General features: G+C 41.8%; 1 protein-coding gene across 5 annotated transcripts in view; it reads right to left on the minus strand.

Moving 5' to 3' along the window:
- PAIP1 (poly(A) binding protein interacting protein 1) overlaps window positions 1–21,792 on the minus strand; it is a 239,709-nt gene that overhangs the window by 2,544 nt on the left and 215,373 nt on the right. For 4 of the 5 annotated variants that reach the window (XM_075183799.1, XM_075183808.1, XM_075183792.1 and 1 more), the window contains 7 exons: window positions 20,454–20,605; window positions 14,218–14,415; window positions 12,994–13,106; window positions 4,505–4,616; window positions 2,882–3,007; window positions 495–628; window positions 268–385 (listed from right to left, as the gene is read on the minus strand). In XM_075183799.1, the coding sequence (XP_075039900.1) occupies window positions 268–385; window positions 495–628; window positions 2,882–3,007; window positions 4,505–4,616; window positions 12,994–13,106; window positions 14,218–14,415; window positions 20,454–20,558 (906 nt within the window). In that variant the 5' untranslated portion in view covers window positions 20,559–20,605. The remainder of the gene's footprint in view (window positions 1–267; window positions 386–494; window positions 629–2,881; window positions 3,008–4,504; window positions 4,617–12,993; window positions 13,107–14,217; window positions 14,416–20,453; window positions 20,606–21,792) is intronic. The other variant, XM_075183783.1, reaches the window with a different exon arrangement.

Genomic DNA, 21,792 nt, shown 5'->3' on the forward strand with positions numbered 1-21,792 from the left:
TGTATAGCAAATAATTTGTGCAGATGACATTTTGCACAAGTCTCAAATTTTATTCTCCAGGCTGCCGTTTTTTTTTTTAAAAGCTGTCTTTCTGCCATGGTTTCATCGGACTCCTACGTCCCCTGTGCTGCAAACGACAGATTGTGTGGTCACTAATTATCTGATGGTCATGTGTCTAGTCTGGGTATACTTCTGGGAGTGCAGCAAGAGAACTACCTGCTCTGGCAGAAACACGATGAGTGATGCTCACGGTGGACATAATCTTACCATGAAGTAATTCGGGTCATTGTCAGGAGTTGCTTCGCTGAAGGTTGATGCTGAATGGACCCTCCCCCAGTTACTTGACCGAAGTTCTACCAACTTCAGCAGCATCTGTTTCACATCTCTGAAACAAACAAAAACAACCCACATATGATTTAGATAATAAAAAGGGATATATTATTCCCCTCCAAAAGGGGTTTCTTATGACCCCATAACTCAAACTTGATACAAACTGTGATGGGCTAATTGTCATTTTCAACCTGCTACACTCTGCATCCAGAACCACATTCTTCATCCTCTGGATCACTTCCTCCATGTAGTAGATCCCTTTTTCTTTCCAGGCATCTTCTAGAACCGATCCAGTTAACTAGAAAATAACACATAGATAATATATGTTTTACTTCTACTGAGCATGCACAACCCATGGAGAGATTACACCTAAACCCATACCCACCACATAGACTACAACCTGTGCTGCTGGCCCTATAGCAAGTACGATGACCAACGGACGTTAACTTTAATGGTAACTACCTTTTCGTCTTCGGTTAACGCATACTTTTTTCCCTAGTCACGGGATACTGCCATATATCTAAGAAAGAGTTTATACAATCAATAGTTGTTGTCTGTCCAACAGCTTCACTGTATGCTACAATGCTCATTTTGATAAATGGATAAATTAAAGTCAAGAAAAGGTAAAATAAACCAACCACGTAAAAAACTCTAAATATAAAAAGTCACCTTATAATACAAAGAGTTTATTGACCTTGGAAGGTGAAAAAGAAACTGAAATATTAAGCTACATCAGCTTTAGCTAAAAATAAAATGATACTGAATTATTAGACGCCCTTACTTTGTGCTGAATAGTTAGAGAAAAATACTTTGTTCCTTAATGGACTCCAGTTATCGATTGGACACAGTATATAGGTTACAACTCTGACACAGAAATAAGAATCACATTTATCAAATGAAAACCAGAATATAAAGCTATATTGCTAGTTTGAATAAGATAGCTTTAAAGAAGTTCAAAGAGCCAGTAAACCTAACATAGTAAGAAAGAAAAAGAAGACAAAAAAAAACCCAAAAAACAGACATAAAAGAAAACAAAGCAGGTCCATAGAGTTGCACCTTTTATAAATTCCAATTCTATTGATCCAGAGGAAGGGAAAACAAAACCTGTAATATGACAGCTGTCAATTTAGACTCAAGGAGGAAACATTTCTTTTTTACCCTTTCTGTCCCAGATATGGCAATACATTCACTAGATCAATCACCATCATAATAACTTGTATTACGAATAGCTGCAGGTAACATTGCTTTTATCGAACCCATTTTCAATCCTGTTACTGAATTTGTCATCACCACCTCATGGGATAGGGAATTCCACGGCTTAAACCACCCTTACGGTAAAGAACCCTGTCCTGTGCCCACAGTGAAACCGTCAGTGCAATTTGCAATTGATGACCTCTCTTCTGTATGGTGAAAGGGCTCCTTGGTACGAAAGGTTCGTTACATGAACCCTCTCACTGACCTCGAATATATTTATACATATTAGATCACCGCTGAGGCACCAAACTAAACAACCTAGTTTTCACAACCTCTTTAGAATTTAATTTATAAGTTACCTTTGAGTGCGGCTGCCCGGCTCTGAACCCACTCAAGTCCTCCTATCTGCTTGTCACAGTGATGTGCCCCATATACCAGATGTCTAACTAGTGACCTATACAATGGTAATACGGTGTGTGCGTCACATGCATTCCAGGATTCTATTTGTCTTTGTAGCCGCTGTTAAGTAGCATAGTTATAATCACTGCCTAGGTGCAGAATCTTATATCTATCTACATCACATTTCATCTGCCATGTCACATTTTGTCTAAATCTTTCTGCAGCAAGTTTCTATCCCGCTCTGTGTTAACAAGCTTTGTATCATTGACACACACTGCCATCTACAGGGTCATTAACAGAGACTAATAACATTGTTACACCGTCCTCGTAATTATTAGTAAGGTGCCACAAACTCCCCAGCGCCGGACAGTCAGTATTACAAATTTGCCAAAATCACTAATGTACTTTCACAACTGTCCCAATCTCCACTCTGAGCCACACTGGCTCCTTTTATTTCCCCTGTGTCCTCTTCCACGTAGAGCATAAGCTCTCTATGAGCTAGGCCCTCCATACCCTTCGTGCTCATGTCTGCATTTATTTTGTCTACATTGTATGTCTGTTTTATGTATGTCCTGTTTTCCCCAAGAGTATGGTGCTGCAGAGCACTTATGGCACACATACAAATACAAACACACACACACACACACACACACACACACACACACACACACACACACACGTTGCTAGAAAGTATATATAACCATTTAAAGCAGATGGGCAGGTCCTATTCACAAAAAATACTTTTTTTTGAGGTAAAGGAAAAATAATCTTTTAAACTTAAACCAATTATAGCACTTAATACGTTTGGAATGACAAAGCTCTGAATGAGTTTTGACAGCTAATTGCTTTTCTATCACTGCGACATAGAACGGTCTTGTCCTTGAATCCTAGAATAGCTATACACAAGTAACAGATTTCTGCGGACTCTCGGATGGGGATTCCCCAGCTGCCTGCTTACCTTCAGTAGTTTCACAGCACAGATCACATTATCGTCCACAGGATTGGAGAACAGAGCATCAAGCAGCTCCTTGAGACCACTCTGGAGGATCTGAGCTCTGGTTACCTGTCCTTTTGCTCCTTTTATCTATAGGAAGAAACACAGGACATTGCTCAGTGTCTATGAGAATATCATGGGGGGGGTGAAAAAAGCAAGTTGCCCATCGGAACAAGCTAATGCATTAGTCCACCACCTATTGTGTTTACAATAAACATAATCATAGCTAAATATTTGTAGAGAAAATGCAGATTATCAGTTATTTCTCATGATATACAGGAAAGGAAAACTAGCTGGTGTAAGTTATGAGATGTAAATAAAGCAAATACATGCAGCAAAACTGTGTTGTGGGGATTCATTTAAAGGGCAACAAACCCTAAATGCAACTTATATAAAGAAGGGTATCAGTAAAGATGATACATTGTGTTAAAGGGGAATATTTATTTTCATATTCACTACTCTGCCTGTCACTAACCACATTCAAGGACTAATTGGACAGTAGATGCAATAATGTGAATAATCAGTAGCTCTTGCATTTTGAGATTAGTGGTCCTTCAGTAACATGGTACAATGTATGTACATTCTGTAACCCATAGCAACGATATTCTGTTATTCAGACATTACATCCATTACGGTTTATGAAAACAAACAAGTGACTGGTTGCCAGGGCGACATCAGGAGTCTCTGATCCTGGAGCAGAACCAGCACCTAGCTGTTGCGGTAAGACGCCATGAGGTCCACGTCCGGAAGCCCCACTGGTTGCCAGGGGTTACAGCACATATTTGCACTTACTGCGGTGTTCTTAAATAAACCTCTTCATAACTAACTCATTTACATACAGCAAAGGCATCTTTCCAAGATGACACTGATACAAACAGGTGTACAATGAGTACATTTCTACATAATTGTATATTTTGGCAACATTTTGTTGAACCTCTGATGAGTGGTAGTATCTATTGCCGAATCTTATGGAGCAGATTCCACTGAAAATACTGCAGGAAGTCAGCCTCTCATATATAGTCCAACACATTATTTCCTATAATTACTGCTACTTTAAAATACTATTTTTTGTACCATCGGGAAACAGACAAACTGAATAGGGACAGTACTAAGTATACTGGCCATACCAGGTGTCAGATTTCAATTTACATAGCATATGGGGACCGGGGATTGCTTGAGGTTGGCCACATGCAGAGAGATTGCAGCCGATATCAGGTTGCAGTCACTTTACTGGAGAGTGCGCAGCCCAAAAATGCCGGACAGTAATCAAAACTATATCAATTGGCTAATTATTGGACAGGTTTGTACAAGCAGCTGGAATATAACACAAAACAGTCACTGATAAAAGGCCCCAGTGACGCTGGAAGAGATTGGCACACTGTCCGGCGTGTCATACACCTTGTATAAAGACACTATCTGTAACAGCTTCTTGTACACTCCACCGCGAAATACGTTGTTAACGCCATTTGGTAACATAAGAGTTTTCCAGACAAGTTGCGTAAATATAACAATTGGTAGCTCTTGACGTTGGCAAAAAGAAATCCCTCCAAAAACACAATGACTATATTGCACATTTTGCAGTCTTACCTCCAGGTTAAGATAAAGTTCACCCAAAAACAGCACAAAGGCATGAAAGCGTTTCCGTGTAGCTTCATCTCCTTTTGCAGCTTGATCTCTCTTTTCAAATTCTGTCTGACACCTGTAGAAAACATTATGATTAGCCAAACAAACAACCAGAAGACTTGGGATGAAAAATGTACAGTCCTACAAACAATCGCAAAAAAAATTGGTAGAATGGGATGAAGGCCCAAATCACATGATTTATACCTCATATTAGGAAAAGAATATCACTGATGTACAGAAAGATGATGTTTTTATTTACATTAAATCCTTTTCTCCGATTCCAACTAGGGAACAATGCTACCATAGGTTGTATGAGGGGACACAGGAGTTGGAAATTAAATTGTTAAACTGTTAATGTAACTGTTGACAGAAGCTCCTCTCCTCTGCAACCCCTGTAGCTCCTCAGTCTAATTGAAAAGCCCCAAGGAAGAGAAACAGAATAACATGCAACCAACAAGAGCAACAGAAGATTGAAGGGCGGGAAAGCAGTGTCCCCCGGATGGAATCCGAGAAAAGGATTTAACGTAAGTACAAAAATCCTCCTCTCTCTTTCATCTAATCTGGGGGACACTGGTACCATGGAGACTTTCTAAAGTAGACCCATGAGGGAGGGAACGCTCTGTCCGGCCTGCAAAACTTTGTGGCCAAACTTGCATAAAACAATGAAAACTGTAAAAATCAGGTAAAGATGTGGACAGAGAACCAGGTTGATGCCAGGCAGAGCTGATCTGCAGATGCACGCAGCCCAAGAAGTCCTCCACAGAACGAATGGAATGTGTGGCGACACGATCAGGTACAGGCTGATCAGAACTAATATAAGCCTGCATGACGGTGACCATTATCCACCTAGCAGCACACATTTTGTAGCCAGCCAGCCCCTCTTGTGAGCATCATACATACATAGCGGATGTCCTTTCCACATATATTCTCAGAGCATGGACCACATCCAATGAAGTTAAGGATCCCTGATCCGAAGAGGCAGTCGCCTCCTAGAAGACTGGGAACACAATCTCTTGATGAAGATGAAAATCAGACCACTTTTGGTTGGATGGTAGGTATCGTGCACAATACAGCCCTCTCAGCATGGAAAACCAGACAAAATGAATGACAAGAGAGCTCAAAATTCCAAAAATTCTCCTCATTGAAGCAATGGCAAGAAGAAAAAGACATATTTCAAATTAGGAACTTCAGTTCAGTCAACTCCAACAGTTCAAAAGGGAATGATGTAAGATCCCTAAGCAATAAGCACCTTTAAGTCCCAAGGTGCCTTAGGGGTTACATAAGGACGCTGGTCTGCACCTCTGGTATACCTACTAGCATTTTCTCAAAATATATCGAAAGGGCTGATACTTGGACCTTTGGAAGTTAAGGACAAAGCCCGCCTCCAAACCATCCTGCTAAAAGGCTAAGAACCTGGAGAGTTGAAAGACTGCCGTATGACAAGTCCTGTGCTCACACCAACTAACATAGGTCCGCCATACTATGATTATTTAGGGCAGAAACCGGTTTATTGGCCTTAAATATGACATCATCAACTTTGGGGGTCAGGGTACTGAAATGTAGATTGTCTCGACGTAGAAGCCATCACCCTTTACTGACTGCCATGCGCAGTACGTCCGCATACCAGGCTCAGCGTGCCCAAACAAGTGCAATCAGGATCACTGGAATTCTGCAGTGTCTGATGTCATGTCATATTCATGACATCCACAGTGCACGTCAAGGGATCTCTGGTCCTGCAGCAGAACCAGCACCTAGCAGTTGCAGGGAGATGCTATGAGGTCCACATCCGGAAGCCCCACTTCTGGACCAACCTTCGAAACACCTCAGTGTCTAGAGACGACTCCCCTGGCGACACGGTGTGTCTGCTTATGCAGTTGGCATCCCAATTTTCTGCACCCAGGATGAATATAGCAGAATTTGCCGGAACATACATTTCCACCCAGAATAATATCTGGGGCATCACCTTCATCTGGCTCCGGCACTCCTTGTGCCACCTTGTCAATTGATGTACGCCACAGCCATGACATTTTCTGACGGGAGGCAGAATGGACCACTGTGAAGGAATGACTGAGCTCCCAATGCCAGCAGCATGGCTTGGAGCTCCAGAATATTTATAGGAAGCGACACTTCTCGAGCAGCAGCAGTGAAGAACTACCATTTACCAACCTTGAAAACTGGCATTTGTAGCGACTATTGTCCAGGACAAAGGAACAAAGGACTTGCCCACCATCAAGTGACCTGCCACCAAACAAGAGAGGCGCTACCTGAGAGACAACTGGAGTGTCCGAGAGGCCAGCTGAAGGTGGGATCACGACCAGTTGGACAAGAGGTCCCACTGAATCACGCGAGAGTGGAAACGTACAGAAGCGTTTTGAATATGGAGACCATCTCACCCATTAGTTTCATACATTACAGCAGGATGTAGAACAGAAGAAAGCGCACCTTTTGTTGATTGGTAGAAACACCTTCTGCAATCTGATGTCCAGTATAAGGCTGAGGAAAACCATCCTCGGACAGGGGACCAACTGGGATTTTTGAAAAGTTTGCTTCCAGCGAAATATGGAGCCGGAGGGTCTGAACAAAGTCCGCTTTTATTAGCAAATCATCCAAGTATGGGATGATGCAGACTCCCATGGTACACAACCGTGCTACCATGATCGCCATGATCTTTGTATAGGCTTATGGTCTTTACAAGGCCCTTATGGAGCAGAGGAAAGGCCGAAGGGAATTGAAAGTCGGAGTCCCCCACTGCAATCTGTAAAGGGATTAAAAGGAGCTGTCTGGCTTGTGAACCAGGAAGAGGTTTGAATAGAAACATCTGCCCCTTTGTCCGTCCGGGACAGAGCAGAGGACTTTGCTTCTTATTGTGGGAGTTAGCATCTATCTCATAGCCAATCTCTTTATTTTGTCACGCAGAGTGGTGGAAAAGAACGTTGAGGTGACCGACTTTGAAGGTCTATCATTGCATGATTCCCGTTATCCACCGATCCCGAGTGGAAACCACCCATTGGTTCAGGAACAAGAGGCATCCACCCCCAATGGCCCCGAGGAGGAGAGGAATCCCGTCATGTTGCAGGCTTTTTAAGTTTTTTTTTTTAGGCCCTGGATACTTGTTGGAATAGGACAACCTGCCCCTCTGCGACTGGTCCCTGGACGTGATAGGCTTACCTCTGTAAGACTGCCCCCGAAAGGGAAGAAAGGAACCAAAACAAGGTCCTCATGGCTTCTGGACATTAACATGGAGGAATGAACTTTTTCTCTCCTGTAGCCCGACATATGAGGTTGTCCAGCTCTGCACCTAAAAGAACAGAGCTGGCATAAGGCAGAAATTCTTAGAACTTTTTGAATTTGTTATCTGCGTGTCATGAACGCAACCACAAAATTGTTTGATTCACAACTGCTGGTGCAGCGATGGAGGCAGACACTGAGGCTGCATTCTGAGTTGCCTCATATAGATATCCTGAGTCTTCTTTCAGATGCAATACCAGAGGAAGCAAATCAGAATCCTGTAGCTCGTCAGCAAGCTTATCTGCCCAGGTTTCTATCTCTCTAGCCACCAAAGTGGAAGAAAGCATGGTCTTCAAAAAAACTTTCCATTTTACAGTCAGTACTATTTTTACGAGTAGCCAAGCCAGGTACAGGAAGAGTGTTATGGCATGCCTAGCGCGTTACAGGTGTATCTACCTTATGGTACCTATTCCCATTGGCCATCTCATCCAGCTGAAGTGGAAAGAGGCTAGGAAAACCTACGCGGTACAATGTATTTTCTGTCTAGCTGTTTCCATACTGATTCAATAAGATTCGTCAGCTCTTCAGAAGGAGGGAAGCACACTACACGCCTGTTCTACCTCTTTCCCACTGGGCCTCTGAATCAGGGACCACTAGGGGAGGATGAACAGACCTATCCCTTTTACGGGAAGTTGGAGTTCTCGAAATGTAATTTTTCAAGGTCCTGTTCCAATGAAGTAGACCAAGAAGCTTCCTGGATTTGACCTTGGGAACCAAGAGGAGCTCGGAGGACAGTAAAACCTTCCCATGCAACCTTTGAAGATATCTTAAGGACAACTGGCTCAAAATGTATCAATGCAGTCTTCTAAAACTGAGTGATAATCACATCCACTGCGGGTATCTCTGCAAGAAGGGTTAGCACTTCTGCCTCACACCACTGGGGTCATGAGTTCAATTCCAGACCATGGCTTTATCTGTGTGTAGTTTGTATGTTCTCCCCGTGTTTGCGTGGGTTTCCTCCGGGTGCTCCGGTTTCTTCCCACACGCCAAAAACATACTGGGAGGTTATTTGGCTGTTATCAAAATAGACACTAGTCTCTCTCTCTCTCTAAGTCTATCTGTGTGTGTATGTTAGGGAATTTAGACTGCAAGTGCCAATGAGGCAGGGAATGATGTGAACGAGTTCTTCTCTGTACAGCGCTGCGGAATCAGTGGTGGTATATAAATTGATAATGATGATGGGCGAGCAATTGAAATAGCGCCAACACCTACTGTCCCTATGCAGTCACCTACACTGGATCCCCCATCTGAGGGGGTGCCCTCATGTGCACATGCCCAAGCCATCTGCATCACAGTCCATACAAACAGACCCCAGATCCTACCACCCACTGGGTAGTTTGGTTTTATATTTTGCATAGGTAAAATATTTCCACTTGTTTTACCTTTAATCAGACATGTTTCACAATATTTAGGACGCAACAGAAATAGGTAACCTGCAACTCTACAATAGTTAGTTACACTGCAGTTTGTTTTTTAAATTTACTTTTATATATACACACATGGAAATGCTTATACACATATATATATATATATATACACACACATATACACACACACACACACACACATCTCCTAACTCTACAGGAATAAACCCAGAGTTGTAGTCCCCAAAACAATTTTGTATTAATATACATAACAGAATAATCCTTACAATACAAAGAATCTCATCAGTAAGATTATCTATGTGACGGAATTAGTAAAAGTACGTAAATGTTCAAGATATCTATTTGTAGAGATATGTGTAAGACAAAACTGATTTGTAAGGTACCCATCACTCCAAAACCATGTCTAGGCAGAGTACCTACAGATAGAGAGCAGCCTGTCAGTTAGACACAGTATATACTGCTGATCAGTAGCAGTGATACCCGTAGTACCCCCAGACAGAGAGCAGCCTGTCAGTCACACACAGTATATACTGCTGATCAGTAGCAGCCTGTCAGTCACACATAGTATATACTGCTGATCAGTAGCAGCCTGTCAGTCACACACAGTATATACTGCTGATCAGTAGCAGCCTGTCAGTCACACACAGTATATACTGCTGATCAGTAGCAGCCTGTCAGTCACACACAGTATATACTGCTGATCAGTAGAAGCCTGTCAGTCATACACAGTATATACTGCTGATCAGCAGAAGCCTGTCAGTCATACACAGTATATACTGCTGATCAGTAGCAGCCTGTCAGTCACACACAGTATATACTGCTGATACAGAGCAGCCTGTCAGTCATACACAGTATATACTGCTGATCAGCAGCAGCCTGTCAGTCACATACAGTATATACTGCTGATCAGTAGCAGCCTGTCAGTCATACACAGTATATACTGATGATCAGTAGAAGCCTGTCAGTCATACACAGTATATACTGATGATCAGTAGCAGCCTGTCAGTCACACAGTATATACTGCTGATCAGTAGCAGCCTGTCAGTCACACATAGTATATACTGCTGATACAGAGCAGCCTGTCAGTCACAGTATATACTGCTGATACAGAGCAGCCTGTCAGTCACACACAGTATATTGGTGATCAGTAGAGGTAGATAGAGAGCAGCCTGTCAGTCACACAGTATATACTGCTGATCAGTAGCAGCCTGTCAGTCACACACAGTATATACTGCTGATCAGTAGAAGCCTGTCAGTCATACACAGTATATACTGATGATCAGTAGCAGCCTGTCAGTCACACAGTATATACTGCTGATCAGTAGCAGCCTGTCAGTCACACATAGTATATACTGCTGATACAGAGCAGCCTGTCGGTCACAGTATATACTGCTGATACAGAGCAGCCTGTCAGTCACACACAGTATATTGGTGATCAGTAGAGGTAGATAGAGAGCAGCCTGTCAGTCACACACAGTATATTGGTGATCAGTAGAGGTAGATAGAGAGCAGCCTGTCAGTCACAGTATATACTGCTGATACAGAGCAGCCTGTCAGTCACAGTATATACTGCTGATACAGAGCAGCCTGTCAGTCACAGTATATACTGCTGATACAGAGCAGCCTGTCAGTTACACAGTATATACTGCTGATACAGAGCAGCCTGTCAGTCACAGTATATACTGCTGATACAGAGCAGCCTGTCAGTCACAGTATATACTGCTGATACAGAGCAGCCTGTCAGTCACAGTATATACTGCTGATACAGAGCAGCCTGTCAGTCACACAGTATATACTGATGATCAGTGTGTGAGGTAAAACTGCTCAGGAGTTTCTTCAACTGCCTCCAACTGTCACTTCCCCTGAACTGGCTCCCAGGAACATACCAATTTGCGAAGGGGGAGCAGTCCTACATTAAAAAAGACATTGTCCTCCTAAAACCTAACCTACAGAAATAGCTGCAGCTATAATTAACCCCAACTCCTATGGGCACTTAAAGAACACTGAGGAGCAGAGGGGAGGAGCTTCTGTCAACAGTTTAACTGCCAACTCCTGTGTCCCCTCATACAAGCCATGGTAGCAGTGTCCCCCACCCAGATTGGATGAAAGAGAAAACCCAATTTCCTTTAGTCCCAAGAATATCTGGCAGGTATGGGCTGTAACAACCAGTCTGTTTGGTCTGCTCCGGCAGTCGGTCCGCTCGCTCTGGTGTGATATGTATTTTTGCTTTATTTTTTTAACAAGAATGTATATTGCTTTTATTACAACTCTGTTACTGGTTAATGCCATTTTCGGACTATTAAGTGCAAATCTTTTTAGGTCACATTTTAAAATCTATATTGTATTTCATGTGAGAAAATAAACTTCATTGGGTTGTCCCGCGCTGCAACGCCCTGTAGCGCCGCAACGCCCTGCCCTGCGGAACCGCGCCGCAACGCACCACCCTGCGGAAGACACAGAAGGGACTAAATATCCAAATAAGGACTCCAAGAGGAAACCTGACCCCAGTTTTTTACTTTCCCGTTGTATATTTGCCTAATTTAAATATTAACAGATTAATGTATAGAATATCCTGTATACGTGACTACCTAGTTTGTATGATGCTAGTAAATGGTTTGCAAAGTTCACCATTATGTTCAGGGGTAATTATTTGGCTTCTCCGTCTCAAAATCCATTTATTTCCTCCCAGAGGTCTCCTGAGCTGCGTAATCCTCTCATAAACTCAGTGACTTAGGGGTGTGGCCTATTGGCAAGGAACATGTGTGACATCATTGAGGGAAGGATATGATGTCGTTGGGCACATGACCAGTCCTGGAGACATAACACGACAGAGCAGGCAAAACATTTTTGTAGGTCACAGTCCCTCACACGGCCAACTTGGTACCAGTATTTGGGCCAACATGGTACCAGTATTTGGGCCCTGGTCTATAGAGAAAGGTTGTATAGGCAAATATATTAAGTCTATGTGCAGGCATGGAATCTATGATCCGCAATGCTTGTGAATCCAAGGTCCAGAATATGTGTTTTTTTGGATCTTTTACTATTCTAAATTGCATTCAAATAAATAATAACTAATCATTCCCCATATGACCTGCGGTATTCTCATTATATTATGCAGCAGTGCTCCTCACAGTGACTGAAAGAAGCACATCATCATGTATGTGGATAGGACAACCCGAGCACCAGCAATTTACTTTATTCCTTTCTGGTTTTTCAGAACTTAATGGATAACAAATAAAAGAACCCACCCCTGTATACAACACTTTTTAATTTTATACCTAAACCAACATTAAAATTGCCAGATATCAGATATATTGTTCTTCAACCAGAAACGAATTCAGACCAATCCTATTCTGAATGGTCACCTAACAAAGGACTATGCAGGTAAATGCTCACTTATGTTGCTTGATATCCTGTCTTGATCCTATGTCAGAGTCCCAAATACAATGTCACTCAGCGTTCACTGCTCAGTCATCTACTAGCAGAGTCTAACTCTATTTTCAGAAACATGCTAGGGTTACAGGAAACTCTGGCAAACAGACCATTACTTGACAGGCAAGCATATGCAGCTTCTACAATACTAAGCAAAGCAGTTCTGCATAGGTGCGCTGATTTAGGATTTAATATAAGAGGCAGTAACTAGAATCACCCCTCTCCCAGCCATTACCCCAATACACGTCACATCTAGAGCATATAATAGATGTGACACATTCAGAGGCAGCAGAAAAGCAAGAAGAAATAAGAGACTTAAATTTTGCCAAACTATACTTTGATATTTACCTCTTAAGCAGCAACTGTCTGAAGTTCCAGTTCTGTGGGCTTATCTGAAGGTTACTGGACAGGTGATTGCACAGACGTGCACCCGTGTAGGAGAAATTTGGTACTGAAGTTGCCTTCAAGAAAGAAATGTAGGGTTGGAATATATAAAAGGTATTATCAAACCAATTAAAATTCAATTAGGTGCTGACACATTACAGTATAATAAAACTAAGTAAGGTGTAAGTGTGACTTGGTTGAAGCCATTTTTTTAATCCTGTAATTACATTAAATTGTCAAATATACCCTAACAAATGCTGAAATATTATTATGGTTGTTTATATATAAAACGCTACCATATTATACAGAGCTTTATAGAAAATAATCAGTCCCTGTCCCATTGGAGGGAAAAGTCTAAATTCTCTACCACACAGACTAGGGTACATTTTGTCAGCAGCCAATTAACCCTACTAGTATATTTTTGGAGTGTTGGAGTAAAGTCACACAAACATACAGACTCCACACAGATAGGACACTGGTCAACATCAAACCTGCAACACTGTGAATCAGCAATGCTAACCACTACAACACTCAAATAGAAAGGGCACAAATCAAGCAGATACCATTATAAGTAGTAGTGACAGTAATTACAGGACTGACGTGATTAGGGACAAGGCGTGATTGAATTGGAACGGGGGGGGGGGGCATGTACACTTTCAAGTATCTTTAAATTATGTTTAACTTTCAAACCAGCCATATGCTGCTATTACCTCTTCATCATGTTCAGAAACATAGGACGTCAGCCCATAAAAAAAAACAATATACCTTTGTATATTCCTCCTCTTACAATGACCTGCCTATGGTCTTACATTTGTTGGTCTCTGTCACTTCCAAACCACATGCCTATAAATGCCATGCTCCTCCAATATTACCCTGCTTACTACCTGTCCTGCAAACACACCATCCTTCCCTGGTCATCCACCTCCCCTGTTTCTACCCACCAATCCCAACAGTTTCTAATAATTACCAATACCAAATTTCCTAATATCAGCCACAGATCACTACTACAGGTTGGGAAAAAAGACATTGGGCATTTTTCCTTAACAAGTAAAATACATATTACAACCAAATTGTTGATAGTAACAGTATATTTGAAAATTAAAGGGTAGTGTGGCCCCCTCCCCTTTATAGATCATGAGAACAAAACACAAACTGTTGCCAATTCACACTTCAAAACCTGCTACTAACCTGCTGGTAGATAAGTTCTACAACTTCCTGTAAGGATTCTTCTGTGGTAACCCAGCCGTTAAGTACATCGGTAAACTGGTAGATTTCAGCCTCAAAGCTCCCAGGCTGTTCAGTTAGATGGTTTAGTAGATCTTGGACGTACTCTGCCATAGTCAGATCTGGGACAACTGCATAACCTCCGTTTTCATCCACAAAGTTCTAGGACAATCATAACGCAAGTTAGCAATTTATTTATATAGACACAATAAGAAAAGCAGAATATAAGTATGTTTACCAAATTAGTTTGTTTTTAAATGAATTTAAACTAAGAAATGTATTTCTTCACTACCATTCACAAAATACAAAGTCTAGTTAAACATGGACAAAACCTTGCGCTTCAATGTATGACGAACAGCACCTCAGAAATGCACTAGTATGGTAGGAATGCTAAAGGCAAACATGATGGGCATGTTTAGTAATTATTACTAAAAAGGTGTGAATTGCTTACTCTTTGCTTGCCGATGATTCTCCACCTACTGGTCAGATTTTAATTTAGCATTTTCCTCTCCCACTTGTACCCTTTAGTTTGGGACAATAAACGTGATGGCGCAGGTAATGTTCGGAAAACCTCAACGCTGCTACAATCCTCCCGAACGTGAGCAACACTGTGAGTGGGTTAGGGTCACTGGAACTAACGGGTTTCCATATTCATACATTGTACTGGCGTTAAGAACACTAGAGCAACGTACAAATTTGGAGCCAGTAGGCATTGTTGATTAGGCCTTACTGTCCTATGTGCGCTGACAATAGGCAAGAACTCTGAGTAACCAATAAATGCAGGCAAGCGGCATTTGAGGTTTCTTGGTAGCCACAGAGCCACTAGATTTCTTCTGCTTAGTGATTCCCCATACTGTATTTTTAAAGTCAAATCCTTATTTTCTCAAAAATAATCTGATAATGCCATAAACAACATTTATTACCCACATGCCGCTATTGTGTATGGTAAAGTAATTATCAAAATCACTGAAATTCGGATATCTCTTTATGGCACTTATTGCAATGGGTTACCAAGACGGAAAACTCAATAAGATTAGGAATGCTGTAACTGTGACAAAGAGAAGAAGCAGTAAAAATATACAATATTTGATGTGTGTCCATCATCTGCATATGACACCTCACTGGTGTCTTTAAAACATTAGATAATTAATGTGATTGGATCACATATAAATAACCTACTGTATGAATTTATTTAAAGGAAATAGCGTGGGGCACTTATTTATATAAATTACCAATGCACTTATTTTTAATATTGTGTATATTTTGAGATAGAAAATCGTTATTTCTGAGACCAGGGTAGAAAATGTGTTTTTTATGCTTAGCCTCTCTAGAGGAAATGCATTATGATGTATATATCTGATACAATGAGCCTTTGTTTACAAAGCCTTTGGTATATTGTGATGTGGGGAAGTGGCTTGTTTTGGGTATTGTTGTTCTGTGGGAATGTGTATTCGGCGACTGTCCTTAGAAGGTATTCATGTCAGACCTTTTGACTTGCTAGTATATATCCTACCTCTGAAATACGCAGGATATCACAGCAAGCTTTTAAGAATTTCATAGCCAAGTGTTAATATTGATAGCTTTGGAATGCACGCAAATCTATGTTTTGGTAAATAGGTTATATCCTGATGCTAAAAATAGCCTGTGTCTGAAATGTATAAAAGGCACTAGCTTGTATTGGAAACTTGTTCTTCTGATTTCAACATCTGACCTATCACTGGTACCTCTAACCAGTGAGAGCAAATAAACATCTTGCTTCAAAGACCTGCTTGAAAACATCTTCAATATTGCTGTATTCCTGTGATCTGCAGATTAGACCCTAACTCTAATCCATTCTCCGGCTGTCTCTGATGTTTGGACCCAAGCTTTCCAGTACCACCATTCCGCCTGCTACCCAGCAGCCCTGGTCAGTGTGATAGGCCAGGGGGGATCCATCCACAGCAACCCTGATCCATAGTAAGAGGTCAGGAGTACCAGCCCAGGTACACCAGCAACGAGATACGCTAGCAGCGTCAGTTATCCAGAAGAAACCCGGCTCTGGGTGCCGGTAAGGAGTCCAGTGTGGCAGCCTTTGTAAACCCCTCCTTCTGCGGTAAGAGGGCGCATTTTGGGATAATGAAAGGGAACGTTGGCAAAGTATGCCAAGCCAGTTCCCAGCAACAACAGACAGGGTGGCATAGGCAGTCCATCCTGTCACAATTACCTATATAGTTATTTAGCTAGATGTATGAATTTTGTCTTATATATAGGCCTGTTAAACAAAAGTTCCTATGAAGTTCCACTCTGGCGGCCAGCATGCGCAACTGCGCCCCACTCTGGCGGCCAGCATGCGCCCCACTCTGGTGGCCAGCATGCACCCCACTCTGGCGGCCAGCATGCACCCCACTCTGGCGGCCAGCATGCACCCCAAAGCCAATTCTTGAGGCTAGTACACAGCAGAGCCCACTGCTGCAACCACTATAATAAAAACAAGCCCCACAGTGCTGGTATTGTGGTGGCTAGTATACAAACCCGTGCTGGAGACCATCTGGCCAATCCAGAAACCTATGCCATCACTAGTGGATAAATCTTTGGTTGCTCTTCCTGCAGTGAACTTCTGATTTCTGCTTAATGATAACGCAAGTTGTCACAAGTTCCTGCTTATAGACTGATGAAATCTTCAAACCTATCTGAACACAAGGACCATTTACATGGCAGCCATTTGAGGCAAATGATGAGATACAATTCTATTAGACAGTACACGTTCTTTAAAGAACACCTGTTCTAAGCAAGTCAGCAGATGAAATTAACACAAGAACATCCTTGAATGCCGTGAGCACAGTCAGTCAGTCACATGAATTTGTCTACTTTTAGGACACACCAGGATATGCAATAACGGCGCTTTTGTTTTACCAAGGCAAAATAAAACGTTCACTATCCCCTTATCCCCCGCCCCAAACATCTTTTGACGTCGTACAGTCATCTGCTTTAAAACCACGCTTCATCTAGAGGCGGCATAAAGGTTAACAGTTTGTTTCACCAAACAATTACTGTGTGAACACTGTAATAATGACACCTCATCCTGTTCTTTCCCTAAAGTAGAAAAAAAAATTACACATATGCGGGGAAAAAAATAAAAAACAAATATAGGGAATAAGAGGAAGACATTTAAGAACATATTTCTAAGGGTGCACTAACTTCTTGAAAATAATTAGGAGTATAATTATGGAAGTGGGTGTATTCTTACAATGGTCATCTAATGCAGCATTTATAAATACTAAAAAAAATATTAAATATTTAAAACGCTACTGAAACAAAGTCCCATCTTTCACAAAAACACCCCCCCTTCCCCCCCAAAAAAATGTGAAATTCACCTCGATGCCCTAATAAAACAAAAAAACAAAAAAAAAAGTGTCTGGTCACAAAGGTACAAAGTATTCCAGTCACTAAGGACAAGGTAAAATCGGTTACTGTAAGATATGGTCTAAATTATTGCATTTAATGAACATTATGATCACCATCATGTGTGCACATCACTTATTGTGTCTTCACGCCTTTTCAGGAATCCATGATCACATCCACATTCAGACTCCACCCATCAATCACCACAATAGCATACAGACACTCCATGAAACCACCTACTGGGGCGGGTCTATGTCAGAGCTGTCAGTCATGCCTTTAACCAGCACAGACTATTTAAAGAGCAAAAGGTATGCTCTGCTCACAGAGTACCCCCCCTTCATCAAGGGCTGCCCCTCCACCAATCAGGTCTCTCTTTTCTAAGTTTACTACGCAGGCGTATCATGCCTAGGAGTGAGCCTGCTTGTGATTCATGTATGGCATCGTTCTTGTGCAATTCTCTGGGATTCAAGCACCGGAGGAGGGTAATTATCAAATCGGTACCTGCTCATAAGTGCTAGTGATTGCCTACTAGCAAGTGGCATAGTGTGGGACTATGAATTGACACATTCCTGTTTTCTCTTACCGCTATCTGGATTCTGGTACTTTTACAATCTACAAAGATATCAGGGATAATAGTGGGCTGGGCAGAGGTGTTTATATGTGTCAGATACTGCTGCTGCAGTCTGGGTATTACTGAGTTAATGTATTGAGCACTACTACACTCATGGCCAAAAGTTTAAACAACACAAATATTATTCTTCACAAAGTCTGCTGCCTCAGTTTTTTTATGTTGGCAATTTCCATATACTCCAGAAGGTCAAAGGGTGATCAGATGAATTGCAATTAATTTCAATCTCCCCCTTTGCCATGGCAATAACCTTATCCCTAAAACATTTCCATTGCATATCAGCCACAAAAGGACCAGCTGACATCAGGTCAGTGATTCTCTTGTTAACACAGGTGAGAGTGTTGACGAGGACAAGGCTGAAGATCACTCTGTCATGCTGATTGAGTTAGAATTACAGACTGGAAGCTTTAAAAGGAGGGGGTGCTTGAAATTATTGTTATTCCTCTGTTAACCATGATTATCTGCAAAGAAACATGTACAGTCATCATTGCTTTGCACAAAAAGGGCTGCACAGGCAAGGATATTGCTGCTAGTAAGATTGCACCTAAATCAATCATTTATCGAATCATCAAGAACTTCAAGGAGAGAGGTTCAATAGTTGTGAAGAAGGCTCCAGGGCGCCTAAAAATAATCCAGCAAGCGCCAGGATCCTCTCCAAAAGTTGATTCAGCAGCAGGATCGGGGCACTACCAGTGCAGAGCTTGCTCAGGAATGGCAGCAGGCAGGTGTGAGTGCATCTGCACGCACAGTGAGGCAAAGACTTTTGGAGGATGGCCTGGTGTCAAGAAGTCTAGTAAAGAAGCCACTTCTCTCCAGGAAAAACATCAGGGACAGACCAATATTCTGCAAAATGTACAGGGATTGGACTGCTGAGGACTGGGGTAAAGTCATTTTCTCTGATGAATCCCCTTTCAGATTGTTTGGTGCATCTGGAAAAAAGCTTGTCCGGAGAAGGAAAGGTGAGCGCTACCATCAGTCCTGTATCATGCCAACGGTAAAGCATCCTGAAACCATTCATGTGTGGGGTTGCTTCTCAGCCAAGGGAATGGGCTCACTCACAATTTTGCCTAAGAACACAGCCATGAATAAAAAATGGTACCAAAACATCCTCCAGGAGAAACTTCTCCCAACCATCCAAGAACAGTTTGGTGACGAACAATGCCTTTCCCAGCATGATGGAGCACCTTGCCATAAGACAAAAGTGATAACTAAGTCGCTCGGGGATCAAAACATCGAAATTTTGGATCCATGGCTAGGAAACTCCCCTGACCTTAATCCCATTGAGAACTTGTGGTCAATCCTCAAAAGGTGGGTGGACAAACAAAACCCCACAAATTCTGACAAACTCCAAGGGGTATATTTACTAAACTATGGGTTTGAAAAAGTAGAGATGTTGCCTATAGCAACCAATCAGATTCCAGCTGTCATTTATTTAGTACATTCTACAAAATTGCAGCTGGAATCTTATTGGTTGCTGTAGGCAACATCTCCACTTAGTCAAACCCACAGTCTAGTAACTATACCCCCAAGCATTGATTAGGCAAGAATAGGCGGCCATCAGTCAGTATGTGGCCCAGAAGTTGATTGACAGCATGCCAGGGCGAACTGCAGAGGTCTTCAAAAAGAAGGGTCTACACCACAAATTTTAACTCTTTGCATAAACTTAAAAATGTTATAGTCAATATAATCCTTTGACACTTCAGTATACCATAGCAACATCTGAGAAAAAGGTCTAAAAACACTGAAGCAGCAAACTCTGTAAAAAACAATACTTGTGTCCTTCAAAATACTTTTGGCCATGACTGTACATGCTGGGAAGTGTTGGGTGTGGCAGAAACATGCTTGGGCGTGTTGGTACGTGTTCAGCAAACCCAGCCCTAAACATTTTGCACACCAATATCTGTAAGTCACAAGTTTTTCTTCTTACAAAATCACTGGCTCCTAAGTTATGGGCCTGGCTTCTAACTTGTGGAGAGATTTGTCCAGTTCTACATTATACACATTATTACACACAAGATTTCACAGTGATGGTAGGGAACATCAACATACACTTAACTATTCCAACATTACAATACCAGATTTTCATTATTGTATGGTTTAACCCCTTTAAACACACTTGGAGTCTTTGCATACCTTGTTGATATTAAACAAAAGCCAACACTGGAAAGAAAACATTTTAGGTCATACTTACATTGCAATCTACAGAATATCCAGAGGGGTAAAACTCTGCCGCATTTACAGACAGGTTGGAGATCACGGTCCCTGACTCTGGAGGTTGGCCCTTGGACACTGCCATAGAATTGGTTTGGACAGAAAACTGAGCCTTTTTCTGACTTATCTGGGCTATGGAGAAAACAAATTAACACTTTAATTAAATACTAAACACAAGAGTCACTAATTAACATGTAAATGTTGTACAAACTTAAATATTACATACACAGAAAGAAAAAAAAAAAAAGTCAGTGGAAACCTAACCCAGATTGATACATTTATGCTGAGACATAAAAATCCAATCAAACTTCTCTTACATTATTACTACACTGCAACATTCCTTAACATTAGCACAGACTTGTCAGTCTATCCAGACAAAGGTGGCAGTGCAAAAATAGTTGTAAAATGAAATCATCATCAGTTATTTATATATCTTGACCCTTTCTGTGATGTCACTGGCGCTGGTTTCAGAACAGAACAGAACGCTGCTGTTCAGGTGATTGACAGAATAGGGTCTGTCCTGGAGACAGTGGTCAATGCGTTCAGAGCTGGATTAAGGCTCTAAGGGGCCCAGGGCACTTAAAGACAGGGGGCCCCTACGTTCTACTATAGCTATCATTTTTGACAAATACTGTGTGTACTACTGTTAGGTGTATGCAGCTGTCCATTCACGTGCAGAGCAGTGTGAAGTAGGAAATATCAACCAATTTTCCTTGCAGTCAGACCAAATCATCATCATCACCATCTATTTATATAGCGCCACTAATACCGCAGCGCTGTACAGAGAACTCACTCACATCAGTCCCTGCCCCATTGGAGCTTACGGTCTAAATTCCCTAACACAGACAAAGAGAAAGAGACTAAGGTCAATTTAATAGCAGCCAATTAACCTACCAGTATGTTTTTGGATTGTGGAAGGAAACTGGAGCACCCGGAGGAAACCCACGCAAACACGGGGAGAACATACAAACTCCACACAGATAAGGCCATGGTTGGGAATTGAACTCATGACCCCAGTGCTATGAGGCAGAAGTGCTATCCATTAAGCTGCCCAAAAACAGTTATAAAAAAAAAAACGTTTACATTTAATTTTACATATAACTGCATAGCTAAAAACACATATACAATCCCTGGATATTGTGGTGTTCCTCTCAATGCTCCGCCTTCCCTTTCTATGCTGTCCACTCCCAATGCACCGCCTTCCCTTCCTATGCTCTCCACTCCCAATGCACCGCCTTCCCTTCCTATGCTCTCCACTCCCAATGCACCGCCTTCCCTTCCTATGCTCTCCACTCCCATTTTTTTTTATGTTTTATTTA

The sequence above is a fragment of the Mixophyes fleayi genome, chromosome 1 (genome assembly GCF_038048845.1).
Source record: "Mixophyes fleayi isolate aMixFle1 chromosome 1, aMixFle1.hap1, whole genome shotgun sequence".
NCBI classification, from domain to species: Eukaryota; Metazoa; Chordata; class Amphibia; order Anura; family Limnodynastidae; genus Mixophyes; species Mixophyes fleayi.